Source organism: Pseudogymnoascus verrucosus, assembly GCF_001662655.1.
Source record: "Pseudogymnoascus verrucosus strain UAMH 10579 unplaced genomic scaffold scaffold_20, whole genome shotgun sequence".
Taxonomy (NCBI): domain Eukaryota; kingdom Fungi; phylum Ascomycota; class Leotiomycetes; order Thelebolales; family Thelebolaceae; genus Pseudogymnoascus; species Pseudogymnoascus verrucosus.
In genome coordinates this window covers 112,864-136,997 of record NW_017263671.1, presented here as the reverse complement: position 1 = coordinate 136,997, position 24,134 = coordinate 112,864, and the positions used below count along the sequence as shown (strand labels likewise).

The following is a 24,134-nucleotide window of genomic DNA, read 5'->3' as shown; positions in this document are numbered from 1 at the left end:
AAGGAAGCAGGTGGTTGATCAAGAACTGAGAGAGAGCATGGATCCAAGAAATGTGGTCTCCGGTATCACCCAGTTAGGAAGAGAGTAAGCATGTTTCGAAGAGTTGGTGGTATCCAGAAAAATAAGAGGTGAAGGAAGAGTCGAACTCTTCTGTATCACTGCTGCCAGTATTGGCACTGTAGATGCGTTTCTGCAATCAGGTAAGAGATGTCAAGTAAGATCGAAAGACACTTGGGAAACCTTTGGCTTTTTTAAGCCTTGAATTCATTCTATCGCAACACCGAGAGTATATCCCAGCCGACGATCATCTTAAACAACTTCACGTTGTAAGAATCTCCCAAACTTCACTTCCCAATAACGCCTCGCCATGCTAACCCATATCAAACACCAGCACTCCCACATCTCCACCATGAACGCACCTGCCATCATAATCACAGTGTCATCGCCCCCGCCTTCCAGTTCGCTCCAATCCTCTTCATCTCATCCGAAAACCGTCGGCTCTCGATCTTCTTCCCCCCGTGTCCCGTCAACGGGCTGTGGTCATCGGGTTCGTAGAAGGGATTCTGGAGGAGGCGGACGTATGCTGTTTGGATGGCTCGGAAAACCTACAAAAGAATGTTAGTCCCAGCTCATCCCCATCCTTCCCCAGCGAAGCTGAACACCACCACAGGTATCCAGAGACACGCAACAAAACTCACAATCTTCATTTCCCCCTCCCTCAACCCCAGTCCACCAACAACACCCTTCCCCCTCCTCACCTCCTCCTCCCTCTCCCCCCCATTCCCCCTCATATCAACACCCACCACAAACCTCACCCCGGTATTCGTCTCCCACCCAAACATCGCCAACCGCTCATCCACATTCTTCAACAGTCCATAGTCGGAACTCAACCCCTGTCCATTCAGCGCATTCGCACGCGCGCGCGCCTCAAAAATATCCAGCGTCGACGATAGCAGAAGCGATGTCTGCAGCGGGGTGAGGAGGGGTTCTGGGAAGCCGCCAGGGGATTGAGGGGGGCAGGTGGGGAAGATGGATATGTGGAGGGGGTTGTTCTGTTGGAGAGAGGTGGTTAGTTAAAGACTTGGCACATGGAAGGGGGGAGGAGGAGGAGGGGCATTTACGGCTTTCCCTATTATGCCTATGCAGGCTATTGAGGGCGTGGTTGCCATTGCTGTTGTGGGTTGTGGTGGTGGAGCTGTGAGTGTTCGGGGTGGTGGTGCGGCGCGAGGCTGAGGCTGAGGAATTGGGAGTGTTTGGGGATGGGTGACGTTGGCGGCTGGGCCAATGGTAGGGGGGCGGTCACGTTTATTACCAGAGCTGTGCCAGGGGTAGGTATATGAAAGCTCTTGTAGGTTCTATGTTTTTGATAATTGATTGATATTTAGATTTATTAATTTTGTTTATGTTGTTTATGTTGTTTGGATTATGTTTGTAGCTGAATATTATTTAGATTGGAGGTTTTTGCCTGGCGTTGAAAAGGGATCGTGGGTATATGTCTGGGAACAGTATTTATGGCTACGCCAAAGACAAAAGAGCTAGGCAAATGGTTGAATTGCTAGATGCGATAGATAGCGTTGCTTCGGAAGCCAATGGTATATATTTCCAGCCGAAGAGAGTATATCTCCATCTGTTTTACTACCGAATATCTTGGAATTCCACCAATACTATGCTGTTCTTTGTAATTTACGTACAAATCCTAAAATCATCTACTCCTAACCGTGGACATTTACCGGCCAAAAGGGATCCGCGGATCCGCCATGACCAACACCCGGAACAACACTTTTCCTAAGCCGAGCAGTACCCGCGCGGCCTTTGAACTCCCCTAAACATTGTCGGAAAACGTGGGGTCTCGGTGCCATCCATCCCGACCTCGCCAGGCGACGTCCAGCGAGCAATGCAGACCCAAGAAAACGCGATGGTCTCACCAGAACACCACCACATCCCCAAACTGTGATCCCTCACCATGAGGACCCTGGCTACGGGCCTAGCTGCTACTCGGCCAGGATTCGCCAGCGAGGCCATCCTGAGATGTGAGACCTTGAGCGCGATCCCTGGCCGGCAAGGTAGTCGGTCTGGACTACAACACCCTCTATATACCAGTTCACAGCGGCAGGAGCGGTCTATAATGACAAAACGCCGGCCACGAACCGCGCTCTTCTTCCCAGGTACGCCTATTCTAACCCCCCTCCTTTGCACCTCTCTAACGCGTTCCCCCCAGGCCAAGGCGTCCAAAAAGTCGGCATGCTCAAGCCATGGCTCGATGCCTTCCCCCGCAGCGCCGGCCCAACCATCGAAGAAGTCGACCACCTCCTGGGCTACAAGCTATCCACCCTCATTGAAGAAGGCCCCAATAGCGCGCTCACGGCTACCATCCACTCTCAGCCCGCTATCATGGCAACCTCCATCATGATCCTGCGCGTTCTCGAGGCGGAGTTCGGGTTCCACCCCCCCTCGCGCTGCGATGTCACGCTGGGACACTCCTTGGGGGAGTTCGCTGCCCTAGTTGCGGGGGGCTATGTCACGTTTCAGGACTCGCTGTATTTGGTTCGCCGACGCGCGGAGATAATGGCTGAGTGCTCCCGTAAGGCTACAGAGGAGTTCGGCGGCGAGTACGGCATGATCGCTCTCGTCACCGAGCCGGACCACCTCCGGCCGCTCATAGCTGCCATCCAAGATTTCATCGGCCACAATGACGCGGGCGTTAAGACGAATAGCGGGGAGGACGTCCCGCCGATTCAGCAGGTGTCTATTGCGAATATCAATAGCAAGAACCAGATCGTGTTGAGTGGGAATATCAATATGATCCGCACTCTCCTGACGCACGTGCGGAGCTTTGGAGGTCATGATCCTAGAGCTGTAAGGCTGAAGAGCGATTCCCCCTTCCACAGCCCGCTGATGAAGCCCGCGAGTGGGATGATGAGGAGGCTGCTGGATGGGAAGAGTAGGGTTGTCGGGCGCGAGGAGGAGGATATAGTGATGTGGCCGGGTGTGATGGAGATAGTCTCCAACGTGTCTGCGAGGCCGATAACGTCGAAGGCGGAGTTGAAGGATAAATGGACACGGCAGTGTGTGGATACCGTGCGCTGGTGGGATAGTATTAAGTACCTCGACCAGGAGCAGAAGGTGCGTCGCTGGATTGGGGTTGGGCCGGGGAAGGTGGGGAGGAATCTCGTGGGGAAGGAGGTGGGGATGAGGGGGAAGGATACGGTGAAGGGGGGTGGGGTGTGGGGGATTAGTGATCCGAAGGAGATTGAGGAGGTGATGAGGGCGTTGGAGGATACGGAGTCGATGTATTGCGAGGATGATTGAGCTGGGGATGGGACGTAGTTAGAGCTCTCTCGCAATGGGCCTTGTAAGATGGCGGTGGGGGTGTATAACGGACTGAGACGCGGCTATCGAGTGACAAGACTCAGCGGAGCGAGGGGGAAGGGTGGCCGGAGGTTTGTTTTGGAGATTTTGAGCACTAGATACACACACGGCGCATGGGGACCTCGAATCGAGATATGGAGGATGTATTTGAAGTAGCTAGGGTGCTGCGGTAATGGAATATATTACTATCACTTGTTGACACGCGTAAGACCCAAATGACCGTTCCCGTTTTCAATATCTATCACTAGCTGAGCTCATGGTCGAATACACACAGCCTTGAATTTCCCCAGCCTCAAACATGCACCCCCGTGACCCCATCTCCGCCCTAAAATCCATACAAAGTATAGAAGCATAATGTGTATTAATTAATCATGATATTCGTACACCACAGCACCATCGCTAAACCCAGCAACAACCCTATTATACAGCACCAACCCCCTTTAACAAGCCATCTACTTCTTCTGCCTCTTCGTGCTCTTATCACTAACCTGACTCAAAACGCTCGCACTCCTCTTATGCGCCGCCGTCTGCGCCTGCACCGACCCCGCCCTAGCCACCGAAACACTCCTCTCCTTCTCTCCCCCCTCAGCCTTAATCTCTCCCTCTTTCTCCACCTCTGCCTCCGTCTCCTTCTCCCCCTCCTCCTGCCCCCCCTCCTCCTCCTTCTTCTTCCCCTCCTTCTTCTCCCTCTCCGCCTTCTGCGCCTCCGCAAGTTTAATCTCTCCATCCAGCTTATCCGACGCCTTCCGCGTATCAAGTAGGACATTAATGCTCCCCAGCAGCGCCTCGAACGCCGTCCCAACCTCAAGGGTCGGCATCACCAGACGCGGCGGGATCTCCAGCTCAGTAAGCACATTCGTGATTCGGCTCGCCAGCACCGCCGAGCGACTACTGACCATCTTGGCGATGCGGTCGTAGCGGAACTGTGGGCCGCTCTGGAGGCGGTCGTGTGTCGATACACCGAAGACAACTTGGTCCTCCTCGCTCAGCTTGCGTCGCTCCGCTGGGCCCGCACCGCCCTTCTTGGCTGTCACTGGCGTGGCGGCCGCGGGCTCGCGCACGGCGGTGCTATCGCGGCGATCGACAGGCGCTGCGCCAGGTCCAGCCGTAGGGGTTCCCTCGGGGCCAAGGATCGATTTCCGCTTCTTGGACTTATCGGCATTCATGAGCTGCTGGACGAGCTGCTGCAGGCCTGCAGAGGTGGTATAGACGCCTACATTGCTGCTGCTGAGTGGTGCGTCAAGACGAGCGTACAAGTCCTTGCGCTCCTCGTTGAGGCGCTCCGAGCGCGCCATGATGCGCTTGAGTTCGATAAGTAGACTCTCCTCCTCACGGCGCTCCTCAGAGCTGCGCGACATAGCGTTCTCAGCGAATCGTTTGCGCAGCGCTTCTTGTACAGGGTTGAAAGACGACATGAGCTGGTGCAGGCTGAATTCGACCTGGCTCATGAACTGGACGGGGCGGTGGACAGACATCATCTTCGCAGCGACGTCGTAGTAGCGCGCTTTGAGGTCTTCGAGGGTGCGGGGTTTGAGTTCGGGGACGAGGGCGGTGCTCTCGGTGCCTTCGGGGGGAGGGGCGGGCTGGTATTCGTAGCGGTCCCAGACGAGAGGCCATCTGAGGTCGAAGTCGCGCGCTGTTTGCATTAGGTAGTCTGTTTCTTCTTTGGTCCAGTCTTCGTTCTTGAGCTTGGCTTCGTATTGTTCGTCGTCGTATTTGGGGATGTTGACTTGGACATTGAACTTTGCGAATGCCGAGTCGTCCACTTCCTCCTTCACTTCACCCTCTGCCGCCGCCTCTCCACCCTCTCCCTCCTGCGCCTCTTGCTTCGGCGGCACTTCAACTTTCCTCCTCCAGTGCTTCAGCTTCATGTCATCCTCCCTCGCACTATTCTTGAAGGGCTTCAACTCCCATTTCGCGGCTGGCTTGCGGCTCACAAGCCTCCTCTTCTTGAACTGGGGGACTGCTGGCACAATCGAGATCGGGTTGTCCCCCCCCAGGCTCTGAACCTCACGTTGTAATCCCTTCAAGTTGGGTCTCGCGTTGGTGAGTTTTTGTTTCTTCGCTGGGCGCGGACCGGCACTATTGGGCAGGTCCAGCATGTCGCGCACATCGAGGGACGTCATCGTGAATCGTCGAAATGCGCAGCTGCGCGTCGTATTTCGATCGTGTACCCTGTATATCTCAATTCCCCACTCCCTCTGAGATTGATAAACTTGTTGCGACGATAAGTTGTAAGTTGTTGTGTCGCGAAAGGAATAAAGATCCGTCGTCGAGTTGGTGTTCCTTTTTGGGAGTGTCTAAAGATTTAAGGAAGCCCGTCAAGCAACCGCGACCGATTACTGGATACCCACCACCACCCCCAACTCACGTGACACAAACACCTCTGGCTCCACACCCCTGACCGCGCATTGGAATCTGGAACCGTGGCCGCTGTCAAAATAGCACGAGAGAGAGAGAGCTACCACCACACACGACACCTCAACCCCCACGACTCCTCCTCACCATCACGCGCCTCGTCGTCTCTCTCCCTCTCGAATAGTCACAGCTACACACAGCAAGCAGCACAGCCATGCGCTCCTTCCTGCCCGCGCTCTCGCTGGCGGCCGCGACGCTGCTCGTCCCCGTGCAATCGCTGTACTTCTACATTGAGGGCACGAACCCGAAGTGTTTCTTTGAGCGGCTGCCGAAGGATACGTTGGTCGTTGGACAGTATAAGGCTGAGGAGTTTAATCTGGATCAGAATAGATATGTGAAGAATGATAACCTGAATATCTTCATCTCAGTCGAGGTATGGCATCCCCAGCTCCCTCAGCAGCTCCCCAATTCATCCCTCCTTCCTCCTCCCTTCGCCCTACTTTTTCTCTACCTTCTCTCTTTATTTGGTTTAATTTGAGAGAAAAACCAACTCTAACACCCCCCAAGGAAGTCTTCGACAACGACCACCGCATCGTCTCCAGCCGCGGCCAATCCAGCGGCAAGATCACCTTCACCTCCGCCGACTCCGGCGACCACAGGATCTGCTTCACCCCCTCGCACTCAACGGGCCACTCCGGCTGGCTCGGCGGCCAATCGCTCGGCGGCGTCAAGCTGACGCTGGATCTGGCCATCGGTACGACCTCGGAGATCGAGACGGATGACCATGGCAAGATCACGGATCTGGTGCAGAAGGTCAAGGATTTGAATGGGAGGTTGATGGATATTAAGAGGGAGCAGCTGTTTCAGCGTGTACGTCTTTCTTCCCCCCTTCCATTTCTTCCATACCGCCCGTTTCTCCCCGTCGTATTTGATTGGGGGGAAGTGGGAATGGGGAACGGGGCGAGTTTTGGAGACAATGCTAATACGGGATAATAGGAGCGTGAAGCCGAATTCCGCGATCAATCCGAAGCCACCAACTCCCGCGTCGTGCGCTGGACCCTCATCCAGCTCGCCGTCCTGGGTATCACATGCGCGTGGCAACTCTCTCATCTGCGCTCCTTCTTCATCAAGCAGAAGCTTACCTAGACGCTTCCCTCTCAGCTGGTTGTCTGTCTGTTTGACGAAAAACTACTTTAATGGTGCCGGGGATAGATTGATAGAATGAAGATGGGAGGGAGGCAGAAGAAGGAAAGGGAGGAAGAGGAGGGGGGAGAATAGGCGGTGGTGGCAGTGGTGGTAGTGGTGGTAGAACGACGCGCGGAACGTGGGTAATGAGCAACGCATACCGGGCTTTTTCCAAAATAGGGGTGTTTTACATATGTATCTGGGTTATCTGTCTATCATCGGACGGTCGGTGGCCGTGGTCTCTTGTAACTTTTGAGCAGCATTTTTCTCAGAAACATGAAGGAAAGGAAATTCGAAAAATATAACTACTAGAAATAAGTCATCTTGTTTATCGTTCACGGGGGAGAAACGAAGTGGGTGACGTGCGGGCCCTTGGGGTGGGTGTCGTGAATGGGTTGGGAGGGGGGGTCGTATGTCCTTTATGTCAATGTGTTTGCTGTCTGAGAGTTGCCATCAGGTAGAGGACGGGCGGGGTGTAAGTCTCGTAGTTACTCAGCCCTCCATTCCCCTGAATCGAAGAACATGTCACATCACATCACACGCACAAACCACACCGTAGTTAACTTGAAAATACATCATCAAACTTTCCCCCACCCCAGTCTCTACTTTCTATCTACCTCTCCCCACCCCCCTTTCCCCTCTCCCTCCCCTCGCCACCCTCCAATCCATGTACCAGCCATCTACCTCCCCTCCCCACACCCTTCTCTCCATCTTCCCTTCCCGCCTCCACACATTAACCCTCCTCAACGAAAATAACAAAGGAAAACAAAACAGACAAGAAAAACACCCGCTATAAACCCCACGACACCTGACACCCGCGCTCTGACATGACGCGAGTTTAAAAAGAGAGAGAGAGAGAGAGAGAGAGATTGTATGTGTACGTCCGCAAGCAACACCCGGCGCGCTTCTGACAGACAAAAGTTTTTTGCTCGAAGGGGGGAAAGGAAATAGAGAGATTGAGATAGATATATTAAGTCGCCCCTTTTCGCGTTCCTGTCCCCCTCCCGATATTGGCGGATTTGTAAGCCAATCTGTCGCCGCGGGTGCGTAAAAGGACCCCTGGGTGCTGAATATCGACGACGATGATGGAGCGAGATTGGCGAGAGTTGGAAAAGCGTAGAGCCTGTGTCTGTGCGAGGGCGAGGCGAATCGGCACTTTTGGAGAGAGAAACAAGTGTGAGAGAGAGCGAGAAAAGGGATCCGTCATGTACACGCACGCTCCATCCCATGCCCCGAACGCGTCCATATAATGCCGAGATAAGAGTCGCCCGCGCCGCCCAGACCATGCAGAAGCGACACAAGTGGAGAGATATATGAAAGTTTTGTTTGTTGTGTGTGTGTGTGGTGTGGCCTTGTTTCTTTCCCCTGGTCCGGCGGAGTTGCGTTTTGGGACTGGATCAGACTGGATCTGCTGGATGGGAGGGAGAGGTGATGGGTGGTGAGGGCGGCATTATACATTTCATTGCGATTTTTCTGGGTTCTCTAGAGTCATAGGGTCGATCATCCTGTTGTCTAGTTAGTCACTGTCACTGCACCTTGTCTTCCGGCCCACCGCCAACGGAACGGGGAATATACGTACTGCAACATATCGTCTTCAAAAACTTCTGGAACCCCTGCGGCTGCGCCTCCTCCTCCACCCTTCCATTCCCCATCTGCTGCGCAACCATATTCGGCTGCTGCACCATCCTCTGCGGGAGGTTATTGCTCGAGTTCTGGAACTGGGCCTGCGTCGACCCCGCCGGCGTCAGCTCGCCCCCGTGCCCCGCCGCGCCGCTCGCGCGCTTCGGCGCCAGCCTGCCTGGCCCGCTTGGCTGGTCGCGCATCTTCCCCAGCCCGGCCTTGGCGGGCGAGGGGGGCGGGGGCTGCGCGGCGTTTAAACGGGCGGCGGTGAGGTGGCCCGGTGTCGAGCCCGTCGCGCGCGTCGTGCCGTGGAGCTCGCGGTTCGAGGCGCCCTGCGCGACGTTGGCTTGGTGCATTAAATGCTGGGACTGGTGCTGTTTGGTTGCCTCCCAGCCCTTGCCGTTGTTGAGCTTCATCCAGTCGTACTCGCCGTCTTCGATCTCGCCGGAACCCTTGAGGGCTTGCGTGAAGAGGTCGCGCAGGTAGTCGTAGTCGGGGGTGTCCTCGAAGCCGAGGTTGCGCACGTAGCTGAGGTACTTGTTGAGCTCCTCCGGGAAGCCGTTGCAGAGCTCGGGGATGGGCGTGGTCTGCTTCTTCTCACCGATCTTCTCGTACTTTTGCTTGTTGGTGGCAGCCTTCAGACCTTGCCATGGTAGTCCGCCGCGGAGGAAGTACATGAACACATGTCCGAGGGCCTCCAGGTCGTCACGGCGTGATTGCTCGCGTCCCAAATGTGTGTTGATAGACATGTAACGTGCGGTTCCAGACAGAGATTTCCGCTCACGGTATGGGATGTGCTGCTTCGTCTTCGGGTCGCGGTATTGCTTGGCCATGCCGAAGTCGACAACGTGGATGACATTGGCCGCCTTGGAGCCTGACCTGCCAATCAGGAAGTTGTCTGGCTTGATGTCTCTGTAGATTAAGTTCTTCTCGTGGATCGTTTGGACTCTCGACAGCTGTGCAAAAGGTTAGGGGTTGACGCGTTGGCGGTGTGGTGGAAGTACATACCATCTGCTTTGCCACCATAACCACAGTCTTGATCGAGAAGCGTCTATTGCAGTGGTCGAAGAGGTCCTCGAGGGAGGGGCCTAACAGGTCGATAACGAGGATGTTGTGGAGGCCCTCCTGGCCGAAGTAGTAGACATTCGGAATGCCCGCTGTTTCATTGTCAGTCATGGCAGAGTGTTGTCGAAGATGAGGTGTACTCACGGCATCCAACCAAGATCTTGTACGTCCGGTACTCGTCACGCAGCTGAGGAGCATCGCTCTTGCGTGGTTCCTAAGATTGAAACAATCGTCAGCTACAATCAATTCGTGGGTGAAGCGGTGAAGCCCTTTAATAGACAGTGCCTGCTGTCCACGTCTCTCTCCATGCTCGACAGTCAATGGAGGTGAAAGGGTTGGGTGAAACGTACGAATTTGATGGCGACCTGCTGGTTGTTCAACAGGTTGGTGCCTTCGAATATGACACCAAAGGAGCCCTCTCCAATCTTCTTCCCGACGCGATAGTGCACACCGACGACATTGCTGCTGCTTGACGCCATTGATGGGTTTTCCAGCCGACTCCGGATGGGAGTCCTTGTCGTTCGCGGGTCGGAGGGGGTGAGGTGTGTTGTTTGTGTCGCTGTGTCGAGGTGGTGATTCTTCTTTCACGGATGGGACGTTGGGTGGTGGTAGTGGTAGTGGTGAATCGGGAGTCTTTGGGGGTGAGTGGTTGTCGGTCAGGGAACGTCCGTTGTTAGTAGCGTAAGTTGGTGGTTGGAGGATTGTGGTTGGTGGTTGGGGGGTGGTGGAGGAGGAGGGAGAGGACGTGGGTAGCCGAGTCCGGGGTGGTACATGGAAATCGTATAGAGCTGTGGTGCGATGTGGTTGTACCTTGGCGTAGGAGAGGCGTAGGAGAAAGAGGGAAGGCAAGAAGAAAAAGCGAGGGAAAGGGATGGTCCGTGTAGGGTAATATGGTAAAGTATAATATAGCAATTATAGTTATAGTATAGTTAATTAGATGTTTCCGAGATTGGAGATTGAAGATTGAAGATTGAGGTTTAATCGTATTATTAGTCGTTGTCAATGGCAAAAGAGAGGCTATGCTAGCTGTATGCCTACAAGTCGTCTGCAGTCTATAGCTAACAGCCTGTAGTCTACAGTATGCAATGCAGTATCTGCTAAGCCTTCTTCTTCTACCTCACTACTATAATGTACAGCCGCGTGTGCTATACGGATTGAGCGCCTTGCCCGCCTCACAGTGCATTATACGTGCTATACCGCGTACTCTCCTCTCATTCTCCTCACGCCACTCCCCATGAATCGCGGTGGCTGGCGTGACTGCGGCTAGAGCATGTCTCTGGTGTCTCTACTGTCTCTCCACCGCCTATCCGTTCCTCCTCCTCCCCTCTAGCCCCTCTAGCCCATCTAACATGTCTCTTTCTCTAGACAAATCGAACAAAACGATGGATGGCGGAGCCACTAACCACCACTCTAGACCTCACTAACGACCATCTAGTAACTAGAGTTAGTTAGCAGTGGCTAGGAAAGTGAGGAGTTTGAGACGGCCGACACCAGAAATACGGGTGGACCTGTGAGTTAGTACTGGGCTGTTCCTAGTAGAAAAACGACAGGCTAATGCGCTGTACACCACTCTATGCTACAGTACTAAATAGTTGGTCGATAGACAGTTATTCTAACGTCTTTTTCACGGTTGTCTGTCTGTCGTGTCCGTGTGTGGTGTTTATCCAAAAGGAGAAGCCTCACCTCACCCCTTGTGCCTGCCATCTTAAAAAAAGATCCTCCCTAAACCCGTGACACTTCTCCTATTATATCTCAAACTCTAATCCCATGAAGTCTGCCAGCTCACAGTACATACACATACACATACACAGCACAGCCCGCACATCATCGTACATCTCCCGCCTACCGCAAAACACGGAAATCCCGCTTCTTTTCTCTACCTAATCGCTCGCCCACAACAACAGGGAGAAACATTTTGTCTCGGAAATTGACTTTTTTTCCCAGACCCAAGGCCAAGACATTTAGATACACCGTGGTGGTAGTAGACGGTCTAATCCGATGGCCCTTCTTACTCTACTATTCTACTATAGTACGATAACTAGGCTACTAACACTACTAAAACTGTGCTCTTAATTTCCCGTTCTAGCTAATCCCATCCCCTATTCAGTCGAGGCGGCCGGTAATTTAATATTTTTCCAGCCGGGAGACGAGTTTTTTTCTTTTCTTTTCCGCCACGGCCGCCACGCCGTTTGACACGAGATGACGATCAACGCAGCCGGCCAGGCCAGCCCGTTATTCCTATTTTTGTCTCTGTCCACTGCACCATCCAGCCTCCTCTCTCCACTACATTTACCCTCCCCCATATGCGCCCCATACACACTTCCTCAACTTTCACGTGAACTACTCTACGGCACCGTAACCGTTATACGCACCACCGCCATGAGCACTCTACTCTACCCCATCCCCAAACGGCCCAGGAACCCGATCACCACTAACCTAGGAACCGATCACTTAACCCCCTTCCCCCTTTCCCCCGATTAGACCGACTCATGCGCATCTTACCGACCAGTCCAGCCCGTCCGAGATACGAGGAGGAAACACACTAGGCTTCCTAGACACAGGATGATCTATCGCTGGAAGCTGGGTGGTGGTGGTGGCGTGTAGTGGTGTATCACCAGAGAGACGGGTTGGAGAGACATGGCTATTATAGTGGTAGATCATTGTGCACACGCGTAGTGAAGTCGTCTTGACTTACTCCAGCCGTAGCTGGGTAGAGGTCTGTATCACCACCACCTCTCTCACAGCCCTCTCACTCCCCAGTATTCCACCACCCACCCCGTGCACCTCTCATCCATTACACACAGTAACTCCTATCAACACACCACATCACCTCCGCATAAACCCACCGAAATTACCTCCCTCCCCATCAAGAAACTCCTTATCCCCCCTTCTCCACTCCTACGAGGGGTTTTAAGATTACACATCACGTGTCTCCTAATCCAGTTACGTTTTTTTTTACAACTGAGCCGAGAACCACCACAAGACAGGCAGGGCAGGGCATGCAGATGCCAAGCAGAGAGGCCGTAAACACGCTTTTGCCTAAGCCGATGCGCCGAGATGTCAGGGGACGTCACATGCGGCGTTGGGATGAACGGGTGGTTGATGCTTTTGAACTTCCCCTAATTACTGTACTATACACCAGTGCAGTGCTGTGCAGCAGCTAACTCACCGCTTCCCCGCGTTTGCTGATTCCTGAGCTACTACTACTACTACTACTACCCCAGATAAAATGTAATCCCACACACCTCAGCATACGGAAAATAAGTAGAAGAAGCACGGGAAAAAGATGTATATATACCAACTACCAACTGAACCACATCATCCATCCTATTAAACGCCCTATTATCCCACCCATCCATCCCCTCTCCATTTTTTACAACACTCCCCCTCCCCCCACAAACAATACAACCTCCCCTACACCCTCCCCCCCCTAGGTCTACACCTCAACATCTCCCTCGCCACCCCCCGTTCCCTCTCCTCAATCTCCGCCTCAATCTCCCTCAACCGCTCCGCCACATCCCTCAACCCCCTCTCTCCCTCCTCCTTCTCCATTCTCTCCTCTTCCACGGAGCGCTTCGCTAGGTCCAGAGCGCCTTCGAACCATTTCCCGAGGCGCGCGTGGGTGATGTAGGATTTTAGGGCGCTGTCTTCGCTGGAGAGGTCCGAGAGGAGGGGGGCGCGGACGCCGGAGTCGAGGGAGCGGTAGCGGGTGTCCAGGGTGGGGGTGGTGGTGGAGAGGGAGGAGGGGGTGTGGATGTGGAGGCGGGAGGGGGTTTCGAAGAGGCCTGTTGTTTTTGTTAGTTTTCTGCTCATACTCTTATTACTAGACGCAAACTGCTTGCGGGGAGGAGAACGGGGGACAAGAAAAGAAAAGGGAAAAACTCACGATCCCGAACACACCCCTTCAACGTCCTATACAACGCCGTCCCCTCCAACCTCCACCTAACCTCTTCATCACTCTTCGCATCCGTATCATTAATCGCGGCCCAATCATCTCTCAGCATACACCTCCTCCACACCCCCTGCTCCGCGAGTCTAAACTCCTCTCCCTCTGCCGGTCCAGCTGCATTAAGCGCAAGCAGCGCATAATGGAACTCCTCCCCCCCCAACACTCCCCCTCCCTCTCCCCTACTATCCGGACCGAGGAGTGTCAACAGGTCGACTAGATCTAGGGCACCCATAGCTTTGTGCTCGAGCAGCCAGCCAAGCTTCTCGTGCAAGACGGTAGCCAAAGCGGTCTTCCCGCGGAGAGAGGGGTTATCGTAAACCTCGAGCGCAAGCTGGCGTTCGGCTGTATCATCAATCGCCCCCTTAACCGCACCGCGGACATGTTTATGCACAAGCCCCTGAATCCTAATAACCTCCAACTGCGCCTCCGTCTCCTTCATCTCCTCCCCCCCTTCCGCGACTCTCAGTCCACTCCCCGCTTGCCCCGCCAGTCTTGCCAGTTTTCCAATGCTGAGCTGCACTTTCTTGCTCCACAGGTCGCGTTCGCGGTGCAGTCCGAGGTCGAGGAGTTCAGCCGCGGCGCGGTGGTAGTCTTTCTCCTGGGTGACCTCGTTGATCCACGACACTTTCGCGTACTCCTTTTTGCTGCGCAGGAAGGCGGTCAGGTATTTCTGGTGCGTGTCGTTGTCGCTGAGGAGAGCGAAGAGCTCGCCTTCTTTGATGTAGTATGAGTACAGCGACTTAGCCCACTCCATGCCGAAGAGGTCGTAGTAGCCCTCTACCTGTGCTTGGAGACGGGCGACGCGAGCTTTGAGGTCCGTGGCGTCGCCGTCGGGCGTGGCTTCGGTTTCGGCGATGGCTTCATTTGTGCGCTGGATTTCTTCGACGATGAGGGGGACGAGGGTGTCGAAGACCCTGTGCTTCTCCGCTAACTCGATGCCCTCGTCCACAAGTCCAATCTCGGAAAGGTTGTAGATCTGCCCCTCCCGCACCTTGAAGTACGAGTGCTGCATCTGCAGACCCTGGCTGTGGCGCTTCTTGTCATCCTGGCCGAGGTACCAGCGGTACTTCTCGGTGGTGGAGCGGCAGGCGAGATCGAGCATCTCGGGACACTCGGTGCGGATCTTGTCGACGAGGTCCGGGTCGGGTTGGTTTTCGCCGGCCGCGGGGGGCCAGTTTTGTCGTACCATTCCTATGGCGAGATCAGTCTGCTTCTTTGCGTTATCCGCTACGTATTGCTGGCATGTCCAGGGCTCCGGGATGCCCTGGTAGTTTTGCATCAGGATGCCGTTCTGGACATCTTCGCCCTGGAGCCCGTACAGAGCTAGGTTTTCAGTCCGGAAGTCGTAGGCTCCAGCCAAGGCTCCGATTAGGAGATCATTGGCCTCGCTGACGAGCTCGACGATCTTGTGCTGGCCCAGCTCGGACTCTTCGTATCTCAACTTCACTGCATGGAAGGCCCAAGGCACAACCATCTCGAAGCGATGGATGTCGTGGATGAAGTAGTGGCGAACACGATCCACCTCGCCAAATTCCTTCGACGGCATTAACTTGTACTCCTCGTGCAGGCACTCGACGATGTCATTCCATAAGCTGCGCTTCTGACCGACGGGTTTGGAGCTTATGAGGGTATCGTAGTTGTTCCATGCACCCTTTGCACCGTTCAGTTTCTCCGCGTCCCATAAGAGCTTCCATTTCGTAAGACGGTCAAGGTCGACATTCATCTTCTTGATGTGCGTCGCGAGGCTATGCAGTGCCTGTGCCCGTACGCGTAGATTATGTTCAATCGACGCCGGGATAGAAGGAATATGCGCTGTCGTAGAGCTCAAAACCTCGTGACTGAGCTGTAGGGCAGCCTGGCCAACTTCCTCGGGTGAGAACTGTATTTCCGACCGTCCGGTGAAACTCAATGGGTTGTTCTCGAGAATGCCAAAGAATACTGCTTGATCCAGCTTGCTCTTAGCCGTAACCTGTGGTGCCTCCCCGGCTGTAAACTTCTTCGGGTCTGTCGTGGCAATACGGATTATACCGCCACCCTTAACCAGTAGAACCACAGCTGGGAACTTGGCCTTGTGGCGCCTCGAGCGGCTGTCCTCTGCACCATGGGAGGGTGTATGTGGCTCTTCCAGCCCAGAGCCGGTAATCTCCACACCGGCATCTGTCCTAAAGTCTACGACATCCTCAAAATAATTGGTTCCCGGGCGGAGTTGTTGACCTGGGGAATCTGGCTCTTGGACCATTGACGTCACCACGACGGCGCGGTCAAAGACGACAAATGCTGCAACGCCTGGCTTTGGCAGATGCAGTCTCGGCTTGGACGTGGAGGTTCGGCTGACTGGGGTTGAGTAGGAGCGGAGGTGGTGAACGTTGCTGACAATGATATCCCTTTGACGAAGGAACACCTGCACAAGGGCATAGTGGCAGATCCCATGCCCACCAAGAGACGTCAGCATGAGAAGCTCCGTGCCGTTGTCGTCGCGGTAGGTCAAAGCTGTTGAATCTTCCCTATCACCGGCTTGTGGCGCAAATGAAAAGTCGAGGACTTCAAACGACTCAAGGTCGAGGCTCTCAAGACTCTTGTCGGTGCGCTTCAACTGCTCCACAATCAACTCCCTGACATCTCCTTCCGCCTCGAGGGTATTGTGGCCGCCTCGATGAAGACTCCAGGCTTGCAATCTTCCCTTCGAAGATGCGCTCACGATATCACGCTCCCCTGGCTTCAATGACGGGCCAGCCCTGGCAGCTGCCAGGTCTCCGCGCCAAGACGAGCTGCTGAGAGCATTTCTAATGCTTCCAAATATCCCTCCATTGCCAGCACCGCTCGTGCCGCGCAAAAACTGTACAGATATCGCTGGTCTCCCCTGGCCGTCTCGTACGCTCATATACGCCAACCTTCCACTGCTGAAGGACAGCAAAAAGCCAGCCGATTCGGCGTTCAGAATCTGGATTACAACCTCTCCATGCAGTAGGCCAGGGATTGTAAGCTCAACGCCGTTTCTCTGCTGTTGTATGAGGTCCAGGGTGGCTGCGCTCGCGATCGATTCCCAGTATGTGATCTTGCCACTTGAGGGCATCACCACGACGAGGCCAGGCTCAGGGGTGCTTGCTGAGGCCGAGACTAAGGATCCAAGGGGGAGGTGCTCGGATGTATGTTTCGCTGGGTAAGGTAGGGCGAAGGTGAAGGTCTCTGGGGTCGTGGTGTTGAGAGCGTAGGGCCAGACAATCGCATGAGTGGTCGTGAGAGCGAGGGCGTAACCACTGTCGGAGTATATCGCGCCATGTTGTCTACCTGTGCATCAAAGGGTCAGTTCATCCTTTATTCAATCTCTGAGATATTCATACCTGTAGTCGTGGATTGTAAGCGATCTGGTAAAGCAGGAAGCCTGCTGACAGTGTAAACATCATTGCTTGTCTATGAGCCCCGTTAGCATCCAAACCGAGGCTTTCAATCCAATTAAATCATTTACCAAAACCGTGCTTCCATCTCCCTTGCCAGTTCTCTCAGCAGTCTTGGGCTTCTTGCCTCTAACCGTGAGATCGCGTCTTATTGTTGCCTGGGGTTCTGCGATGCTCTCGTGCCGTGCGACTCCCGCTGCTGACTTCTTCGCCTTGACCTCCTGCATCTCAGGGGAGGCATCGGGGGCAACGAAGGTATTATCATGTAAGCTGCTGCGTTGCCTTTTGGCTTTGGGTTGTAGCGCAATGTTCTCTGAAGATGTTGGGCGCGGCCTGCGCCTGGCGTTGCGAGTATTGGCAGCTGGAGTGCCGTTGGTCGTCGCTGGTGAAAACATGGCGAATATGGCCCTTTCTGAGGGTCTTGAAGTTGTCCAACCAGTGCTATTGATAGCTAGAGGATGAGGCGATTAGAGATTTCGCATTGTTTGTGTCGAGATGTCGGTGGTTGGTTCTGGTGTTTACATTGGTTTGTGTCTCGAGCTCACAACAGAGCAATATTTCTTGTAGCCAAGCGAAACAACGCAACAAAAGTATCATCTACAACGGGCATAGCCCAATCATCCTGTACATAATAAATCGTTATGGGATATACAATTACTCTGCCATAATTGATCTGCTAGTATATTCTAAAATTGTTTATTTGGCATCAATTCGGAGTCATTCTCCTCTTCAGTTCTGCCTCTTCATCGTTTCCCCAAATCGTCGTCATCATATACAGACCAGACAAACACACAAAACGGAGCCTCATGGATTCCAGGGTACACCAGCCTCAACAACGCATGGGCCCTCTCATAACAAATTATACTGGACGACCTAAACATGAGCAGTTTTTAACGTCAGGCACAACAGGCACAACAGGCACAACCTATCATATATGTAATTACTGACTACGAACAATTATTTAATTATTTAAATATGATGAACGGAATTAATAAACCTAAATAGTAACAAGAGTATAACCCCCAAAACCAGCGTTTCAAATACCACATTCATACTGTAGTATTATTATTAATATCCATAGCGAGCCAGAATTATATAGACACTTCCACGTAGATTAAAACAGGCGATACAATGGGAGCAGAAGGAAGTTTGAAAATATGCGGTAGTGAAACCAGAAAAGATTATATCTATTTATTCCCATCGGTTGTAAATATATACCATTAGCTTCCAAAGCAACGCTATCTATCGCATCCAGCAATCTAACATTTGCCTAGCTCTTTTGTTTTTTGGAGTTGAGACTCGTAACCATAAATACAGTTCGCAGACATGACCCATCATATACCCATATATACATCCCACCGCTCACAGATACCCCCCAAAACGCCTTCGCCAAAACTTTCATGCAATCAACAAACCACGCCGGACAGACTCTAGCATGGATCTAAGACTCCAGCCAGTCCAAGAAGCGAGGAGTGAAGTACGACACAACAATCGTAGCACCAGCCCTCAAAATTCCCTCCGTAGACTCAAATGCCATAGCCTTCAAATCAAACACGCCCGCCTTGGCAGCTGCGTGGATCATGGCGAATTCGCCACTGACCTGGTACGCAGCGACTGGCATATCCTTTCCGATTTCCTTAGCATCGCTAATGATATCGAGGTACTGCCCAGCAGGCTTAACCATAATGATGTCCGCCCCCTCCGCAATATCTCTGTGCATCGCCCGACGAGCCAACCCGCGTCCTCCGTGAGGGAGCTGGTAGCACTTCCTGTCTCCGAACGACGGGACGGATCCAGCTGCGTCGCGGAAGGGTCCGTATAAGCAGCCGGAGAACTTGGCGGCGTAAGACATCAAGACAACTCTGTGGGCAATACCCTCTTCGATGAGCTTGAGCTTGATAGCACGGATGCGGCCATCGTTCATGTCTGACGGAGCGACGCAGTGAGCGCCGGCCTGGGCGTAGGCAACAGCGACATCAGAGATACGGTCAACAGACAACTGGTTGTTCAAGCTGCCGTCATCGCGCAGGATACCGCAGTGGCCGTGAGATGTGTATTCGCAGAGGCAGACGTCGACGGTGATGAAGAGCTGGGGGAAGCGCTGGCGGAGGAGACGGATGGCGGCCATGACGGGGCCTTTTGGGTCGTCGGCGGAGGTACCGAGGGCATCTTTGGAGCCTGGGGCGAGAGGGACGCCGAAGAGGATCACGGATTTGAGGCCTTTGCGGATGAGGGGCTCGAGGTGGGGGACGAGTTTGTTGATGCCGCGGCGGTGTTGGTCGGGGAGGGAGGGGATGATGGATTCTTCGTCGTCCTGGTCGGATACGAAGAGAGGGTAGATGAGCATTGACTAGAGGGGTGGGGTGTTAGCAATTGAGGTTGGTATTGGAGGGGAGGAATGGTCGTGTGCGAACCTTTGTCAATTGTCTCTCGGCTTGCCATGAGCGGGCAAGGGGGTGAGAGTATCCGCCATGCAATTGACTGGAGATGTCTCCAGAAATGCTGACGCTGGTTGCGCTGGTGCTGGCGTATGACATCGCCCTGGAGACGTGCGATCTCCGGTCATCAATGGTAGAAGAGGTAGAGAGAGGAGCGCGGGGAGGGCGTCTCTCATCATTGGCGTCCCTGAACGACAAATCTTGAACGAGGCTGGAGAACGACATGGTGATAGCGCGAATTCGACGAGCGAGTGCAACAGTGAAGGTATCAGGAAAGAACTTTGCAAAGACTCCGGAAAGCGTGGAGTTTAGAAAGAAGTCAGCGAACATGCATGGAGTGATGGCGAAAAATGTTCGTCGGTGACAGCCGCACTCATGGGGGTTACAGGCGGCTGGACGGCGAGTGCGGAATGAAGTTGCCGGGCTGACACACGCTTGTTTGGAATTCACCACATTTTAATTGGCCGAGGTTTCCGAAAGGTACGTACCACTCTATACAAAAAGTCATATGCGGAGAACTCGTTCATCGAACATTTTTTTATACCGAGTACCCCGCAAATCAACTACCGAACAAGAATACGAATGCGGGGGGTTTAGAGAGGGATAGGATAGGGGAATGATAGTTGTTTTATGTGAGGTTTGAGAGGTTTGACTTAGCAGAGACAACATTATATCAGACTCTCGGTCGCTGCATGTAACGGGCTGTTCTCAGTGAGACATGTGATTCCATGCCTACTGTAGATATCAGATCTAGACACCTAACACCGGCTCGTACGGCCCTAATATATCCATCATGTGTTGACACCAGCACTCCCTTGCACATGCCCAATACAGCATCTTGCGCATTCTTGTGAGGCCTCGGAGTGTTTAACTTGGATTATACATGGCAGGTTAGTACTCCTGTTCTTCTCCCCGCACAGCTGGAAAGGATGCCGTGGAACATTGGCTCCACGAGCAGCAGGTTTGCTGGGAATATGCTCTCCCTTGTGTCGGCGTAAACGACGCTGGTTACACTATCAAGGCAAAAAATGATAAGTTAGTAGATATATGTAACCATTGCATAATTTAAAGTAGCCAAGATTATGTGACTTCTGACGAATTATGGAATATCTTAAGGTAAGGGAATCCCTTGCATTTACGGGATTCCTCTTTCACAATTATCTACACGCATTAGGATGTTGTGTTGGCTGGAGAGTCAAGAATGCGATGTCTTGGAGAATGTGATAACAGGGTCCCGTAGCGGTCGTGACACGCGGTGGCGACACGCCTATCATCCCCAAAACCCACCCGAATAGTGGCAATCTAGAACCACAGCTCCCCTCTAAAAGCCAACCACCACCCACCTCACTCCAAATTCCAAATTCTAAATAAATTTTAATACCCAGTGTTCCCCCAAAGAAACCTCTAATCACACAATGGGCCTCATCAACGACGCCTCCGGCGCCCTCGGCGGCGCCCTCGAACACGTGAGCGGCACCCTGGGCTGCAGTGTAAAATTCGACACCTCATCTATCCCCTCCCAATCAGGCAAAGTAATCCTCATCACCGGCGGTACGTCTCTCAGCCTCACCTCACTTACCTCACTCCGCGCCTTCCACTAACACGCCTCCCAGGAAACATCGGACTAGGCCGCGAAACCTGCCGCGTCCTCGCAGCCCACCAGCCACGGCGTATCTACCTCTGCGCGCGCACCGCGTCCAAAGCAGAAGCTACGATCAAGGAATTGAAAGAAGCGCAACCCGACGCACCGCTCACCTTCCTCCCGCTCGACCTGGCGGATTTGGAATCCGTGCAGGCGTGTGCGAGGGCGTTTGTAGCTAAGGAGGATAGGCTGGACTTGGTGTTTTGCAATGCGGGGATTATGGCTGTGCCGGAGGGGGTGACGAAGGAGGGGTACGAGGTGCAGTTTGGGACGAATCATGTTGGGCATGCGCTGCTTGTCAAGCTGCTGTTGCCGGTGCTGCAGCGGACGGTGGAGGAGGTGGAGGGGGCGGATGTGAGGGTCGTTACGTTGTCGTCTGTGGGACACCACTTGGCGCCGGCGGAGGGAATTGAGTTTGCGGCTCTGAAGGGGGAGATGGGACATCTTTCGACGTGGAATAGGTATGCACAGAGTAAGCTGGCGAATAGGTTGTTTGCGGGGCAGTTGGCGAAGAGGTATCCGGGGATCATGAGCGTGAGTGTGCATCCTGGAGTTGTGGCGACGAATCTCTACAGTAACTTTGTGGGGGATGTGGGGCTGAAGAAGATGGGGTTTTGGTGGTATAAGGCGCTGTTGTCGGTGTCGGTGGAGGAGGGGTCGAAGAATCAGCTGTGGGCTGCGACGAGTCCGAGGGAGGGGTTGGTGTCGGGGGAGTACTACTTTCCGGTTGGGATATTGGGGAAGGGGAGCAAGCAGGGCGCGGATGAGGAGCTGGGGAGGAAGCTGTGGGAGTGGACTGAGAAGGAGTTGGAAGGGTATACGCTGTGATGCAAATAGAAAACACTACGAGCATATTACTACACTCGTGACCGGCTCGATTATGTTTGCCTACAGCTTACTATGCCGCCAAGATCTGCATCCTCGCGGCATACAGCCGGTACTCGAGCAATTATCATCCCACATCAGCCAAAACCCCCTCGTATATGCCCTATACCGGCAAAGCTATTTCGGGAGCCCCAACAACATCTCGATGTTTCGCTTTGCTTCCCGGTAAAAGTAAGACACAGCATGCACCCCCACCCGCACATCCCGTATCCAGCGCACAGGTCCCCTCGTACAGGTTTACCAGCCTCACCTCAGTCCGCCGATCTCAGCTCCGAGCAGCAACGTCGCACGCCGTAAGCAAGCGTGGATAATCCCCCCGAACGGATTTGACGGCGCTGATCAAACTCGCTCGCTCGAGGAATGCTCAGACCGCTGCCAGTAGGCCGTGTCCGTGTTGTGGAAATAACCTTTATTTAGCGCACCAGGTGGCAGGAATGGGGAGCGAAAGGCTGGGGTTTGTGGTGGGCGTGCTCTCCAATCAGACTGTGAGCTGGTGCCGATCAAGACATCACGATGGGGGAATACGAGAGAGGCACTCACGTAAGAGCGTGCTGCTGCGCAAACTTCCTTTGGTGGGGGGAGAGACAAATGGCGCGCAAACAGTAACACGTCGTATCCCATTCCAAGGCTTGAGCTGAGAGATGCATTATGCCCGAATTAGCCTGCTCGGCGGTCACTGGGTTTAAGCCATGGAGGGGGAGGGGAAATGTATATAACCATGGACCTCCTCGTGGTTGGGAGATATCTCTTTACCCACAGCTCACACACTCTTCTCCCGCCTTAAGCCACCAGAAAATTCTCAAACAGCTTCATAGCTACTACTTCTAAACCGCAAACATGGTCCAAACCGCATTCACCCTCATCCTCGCCACGGTAGCTACCCTCGTCGCCGCCTCCCCCGTCACCCTCGACAAGCGCTGCGGAACTACCATCCTGCCCTCTACGCAGATCCAGCTGAAGCAGAGTGCACCAAACACTCCCTTCCCCAACACGGCGAAAACCGACAAGTCTATCTCCATCTCCCAGGGCCCCAACGGCTCCAGTAAGCCTCTCCCACTCCACTCCTCATCCTTTAGATATAAAAAACTAACGCCCCCCAGACAAAGTCAACGAACTAATCGCCTTCACCGGCGCCGTCGGCGCATTCGGCTGCTCCCTCGGCATCACCTTCCCCGCCGGCGCCGTTATCACTCAATCCGGCGGCCCCCCCACGCTGAACGTTCACACCGTCCCTACCCCCTTGCCCGCAAACCCAACATTCAACAACATCCACCCCGCAACGCTCTTCGGCACCGTGACCGTGCTAGCTGGACAGAGCACCGTGATTAACAGCAGGACGTGTCCGACTGCCGCGGAGGGGGGACTGGGGTTTGTGTTTGGATACGCGGATTGGCAGACGCAGCAGAGTAGTGTGGGGTGGACGGAGTATGTTAACGCGGCTAATGGGGCGGGGTTGACGGGGGTGTTTTTGAAGTTCAATTGTTAGGGGGTGGTGGCAGAAGGGAGGGGGGAGGGGAATGGGTTCAGATTGTTCAGTTTTTCTTGGGGGAGATGGGGTTCATGGGATGGGGTGGAATGGGGAGTTGGGATTGGTAATTTTTTGGATTAGATGAATGAAATTATGTCAGTTTTGGATCTAGTCTTTCTTCGACTGGGCATAATGTGATATTATGATATTCCGTCTGAAGAATGTGGAACACTCTTTAGGGGTGAGAGACTGGTAGTGAGAGACTGGTGGTGAGAGACTGGTGGTGAGAGACTGGCGGTGTGGCAGTGATGGAACTTGGCCACAGACACAATCAACGTGGATCGACAGAAACCCTCCTAGACTTCTGTGACGAAGGACAACATGATATTCCTTTCTGTGGCTGTGTATCCAATTCGTCGGGGGGTTTCTGTCGATCTACGTCGGTTGTGCCACCCGAAGAATGTTCCGTTTCTTCGGACGGAGTTACAGTTACATCTCATGTGTGGGGAGTCAGATGATGATTCTCCGATGTATTTGGGATTGTCGTGTATTACTTCCTGGAACCTATATGAATATGTATGGCAGTGCCACGTAATACTGTGCACCACAGCAGGCCGTTGGTTTTGTTCCTCACCATATGTTGGAGTCCATCCTACTAGATGTGATAATAATTTCCAAGACGTTAGGGTTATCTCATACCACGAGGTATGTCGGCAACGTTGCTTCCGGATCTTCAACACCCTTACCAAAGTTTGATCCC

General features: G+C 53.7%; 9 protein-coding genes across 9 annotated transcripts; 4 read left to right on the top strand and 5 right to left on the bottom strand.

Annotated features, from left to right (window-relative positions):
* Positions 1-109: 109 nt before the first annotated feature.
* VE01_05472 (uncharacterized protein) lies at positions 110-1,355 on the bottom strand. Its single transcript, XM_018274936.2, has 3 exons — positions 1,122-1,355; positions 699-1,052; positions 110-605 (listed from the first exon to the last, which is right to left on the bottom strand). The coding sequence occupies exons 1-3, from the start codon at positions 1,167-1,169 to the stop codon at positions 432-434; spliced, it is 576 nt and encodes a 191-aa protein (XP_018130590.1). The 5' UTR covers positions 1,170-1,355; the 3' UTR covers positions 110-431.
* A 468-nt stretch (positions 1,356-1,823) lies between these two features.
* VE01_05471 (uncharacterized protein) lies at positions 1,824-3,559 on the top strand. Its single transcript, XM_018274935.2, has 2 exons — positions 1,824-2,165; positions 2,219-3,559. The coding sequence occupies exons 1-2, from the start codon at positions 1,964-1,966 to the stop codon at positions 3,307-3,309; spliced, it is 1,293 nt and encodes a 430-aa protein (XP_018130591.1). The 5' UTR covers positions 1,824-1,963; the 3' UTR covers positions 3,310-3,559.
* On the bottom strand, positions 3,506-5,666 carry SWC4 (swr complex subunit). The gene has a single exon (XM_018274934.2). It carries the CDS (start codon positions 5,493-5,495, stop codon positions 3,822-3,824), a length of 1,674 nt encoding a protein of 557 aa, XP_018130592.1. The 5' UTR covers positions 5,496-5,666; the 3' UTR covers positions 3,506-3,821.
* A 138-nt stretch (positions 5,667-5,804) lies between these two features.
* ERP1 (emp24p/erv25p- protein) lies at positions 5,805-7,248 on the top strand. Its single transcript, XM_018274933.2, has 3 exons — positions 5,805-6,160; positions 6,295-6,597; positions 6,724-7,248. Exons 1-3 carry the CDS (start codon positions 5,942-5,944, stop codon positions 6,871-6,873), a joined length of 672 nt encoding a protein of 223 aa, XP_018130652.1. The 5' UTR covers positions 5,805-5,941; the 3' UTR covers positions 6,874-7,248.
* A 317-nt stretch (positions 7,249-7,565) lies between these two features.
* On the bottom strand, positions 7,566-11,878 carry YCK1 (casein kinase I). Its single transcript, XM_018274932.2, has 5 exons — positions 9,948-11,878; positions 9,742-9,811; positions 9,541-9,689; positions 8,492-9,488; positions 7,566-8,417 (listed from the first exon to the last, which is right to left on the bottom strand). Exons 1-5 carry the CDS (start codon positions 10,074-10,076, stop codon positions 8,413-8,415), a joined length of 1,350 nt encoding a protein of 449 aa, XP_018130651.2. The 5' UTR covers positions 10,077-11,878; the 3' UTR covers positions 7,566-8,412.
* A 1,133-nt stretch (positions 11,879-13,011) lies between these two features.
* On the bottom strand, positions 13,012-17,482 carry VE01_05467 (uncharacterized protein; the record flags this gene model as incomplete). Its single annotated transcript, XM_018274931.2, has 4 exons — positions 17,013-17,482; positions 16,888-16,957; positions 13,484-16,834; positions 13,012-13,382 (listed from the first exon to the last, which is right to left on the bottom strand). Exons 1-4 carry the CDS (start codon positions 17,334-17,336, stop codon positions 13,012-13,014), a joined length of 4,116 nt encoding a protein of 1,371 aa, XP_018130656.1. The 5' UTR covers positions 17,337-17,482.
* A 624-nt stretch (positions 17,483-18,106) lies between these two features.
* On the bottom strand, positions 18,107-19,783 carry HEM2 (Aminolevulinate dehydratase). The gene is made up of 2 exons (XM_018274930.2): positions 19,356-19,783; positions 18,107-19,291 (listed from the first exon to the last, which is right to left on the bottom strand). The coding sequence occupies exons 1-2, from the start codon at positions 19,707-19,709 to the stop codon at positions 18,383-18,385; spliced, it is 1,263 nt and encodes a 420-aa protein (XP_018130655.2). The 5' UTR covers positions 19,710-19,783; the 3' UTR covers positions 18,107-18,382.
* A 915-nt stretch (positions 19,784-20,698) lies between these two features.
* VE01_05465 (uncharacterized protein) lies at positions 20,699-21,863 on the top strand. The gene is made up of 2 exons (XM_018274929.2): positions 20,699-20,930; positions 20,993-21,863. The coding sequence occupies exons 1-2, from the start codon at positions 20,795-20,797 to the stop codon at positions 21,847-21,849; spliced, it is 993 nt and encodes a 330-aa protein (XP_018130654.1). The 5' UTR covers positions 20,699-20,794; the 3' UTR covers positions 21,850-21,863.
* Positions 21,864-21,903: 40 nt separating this feature from the next.
* On the top strand, positions 21,904-23,392 carry VE01_05464 (uncharacterized protein; the record flags this gene model as incomplete). The annotated part of the gene is made up of 2 exons (XM_018274928.2): positions 21,904-22,948; positions 23,007-23,392. The coding sequence occupies exons 1-2, from the start codon at positions 22,744-22,746 to the stop codon at positions 23,390-23,392; spliced, it is 591 nt and encodes a 196-aa protein (XP_018130653.1). The 5' UTR covers positions 21,904-22,743.
* Positions 23,393-24,134: the final 742 nt, after the last annotated feature.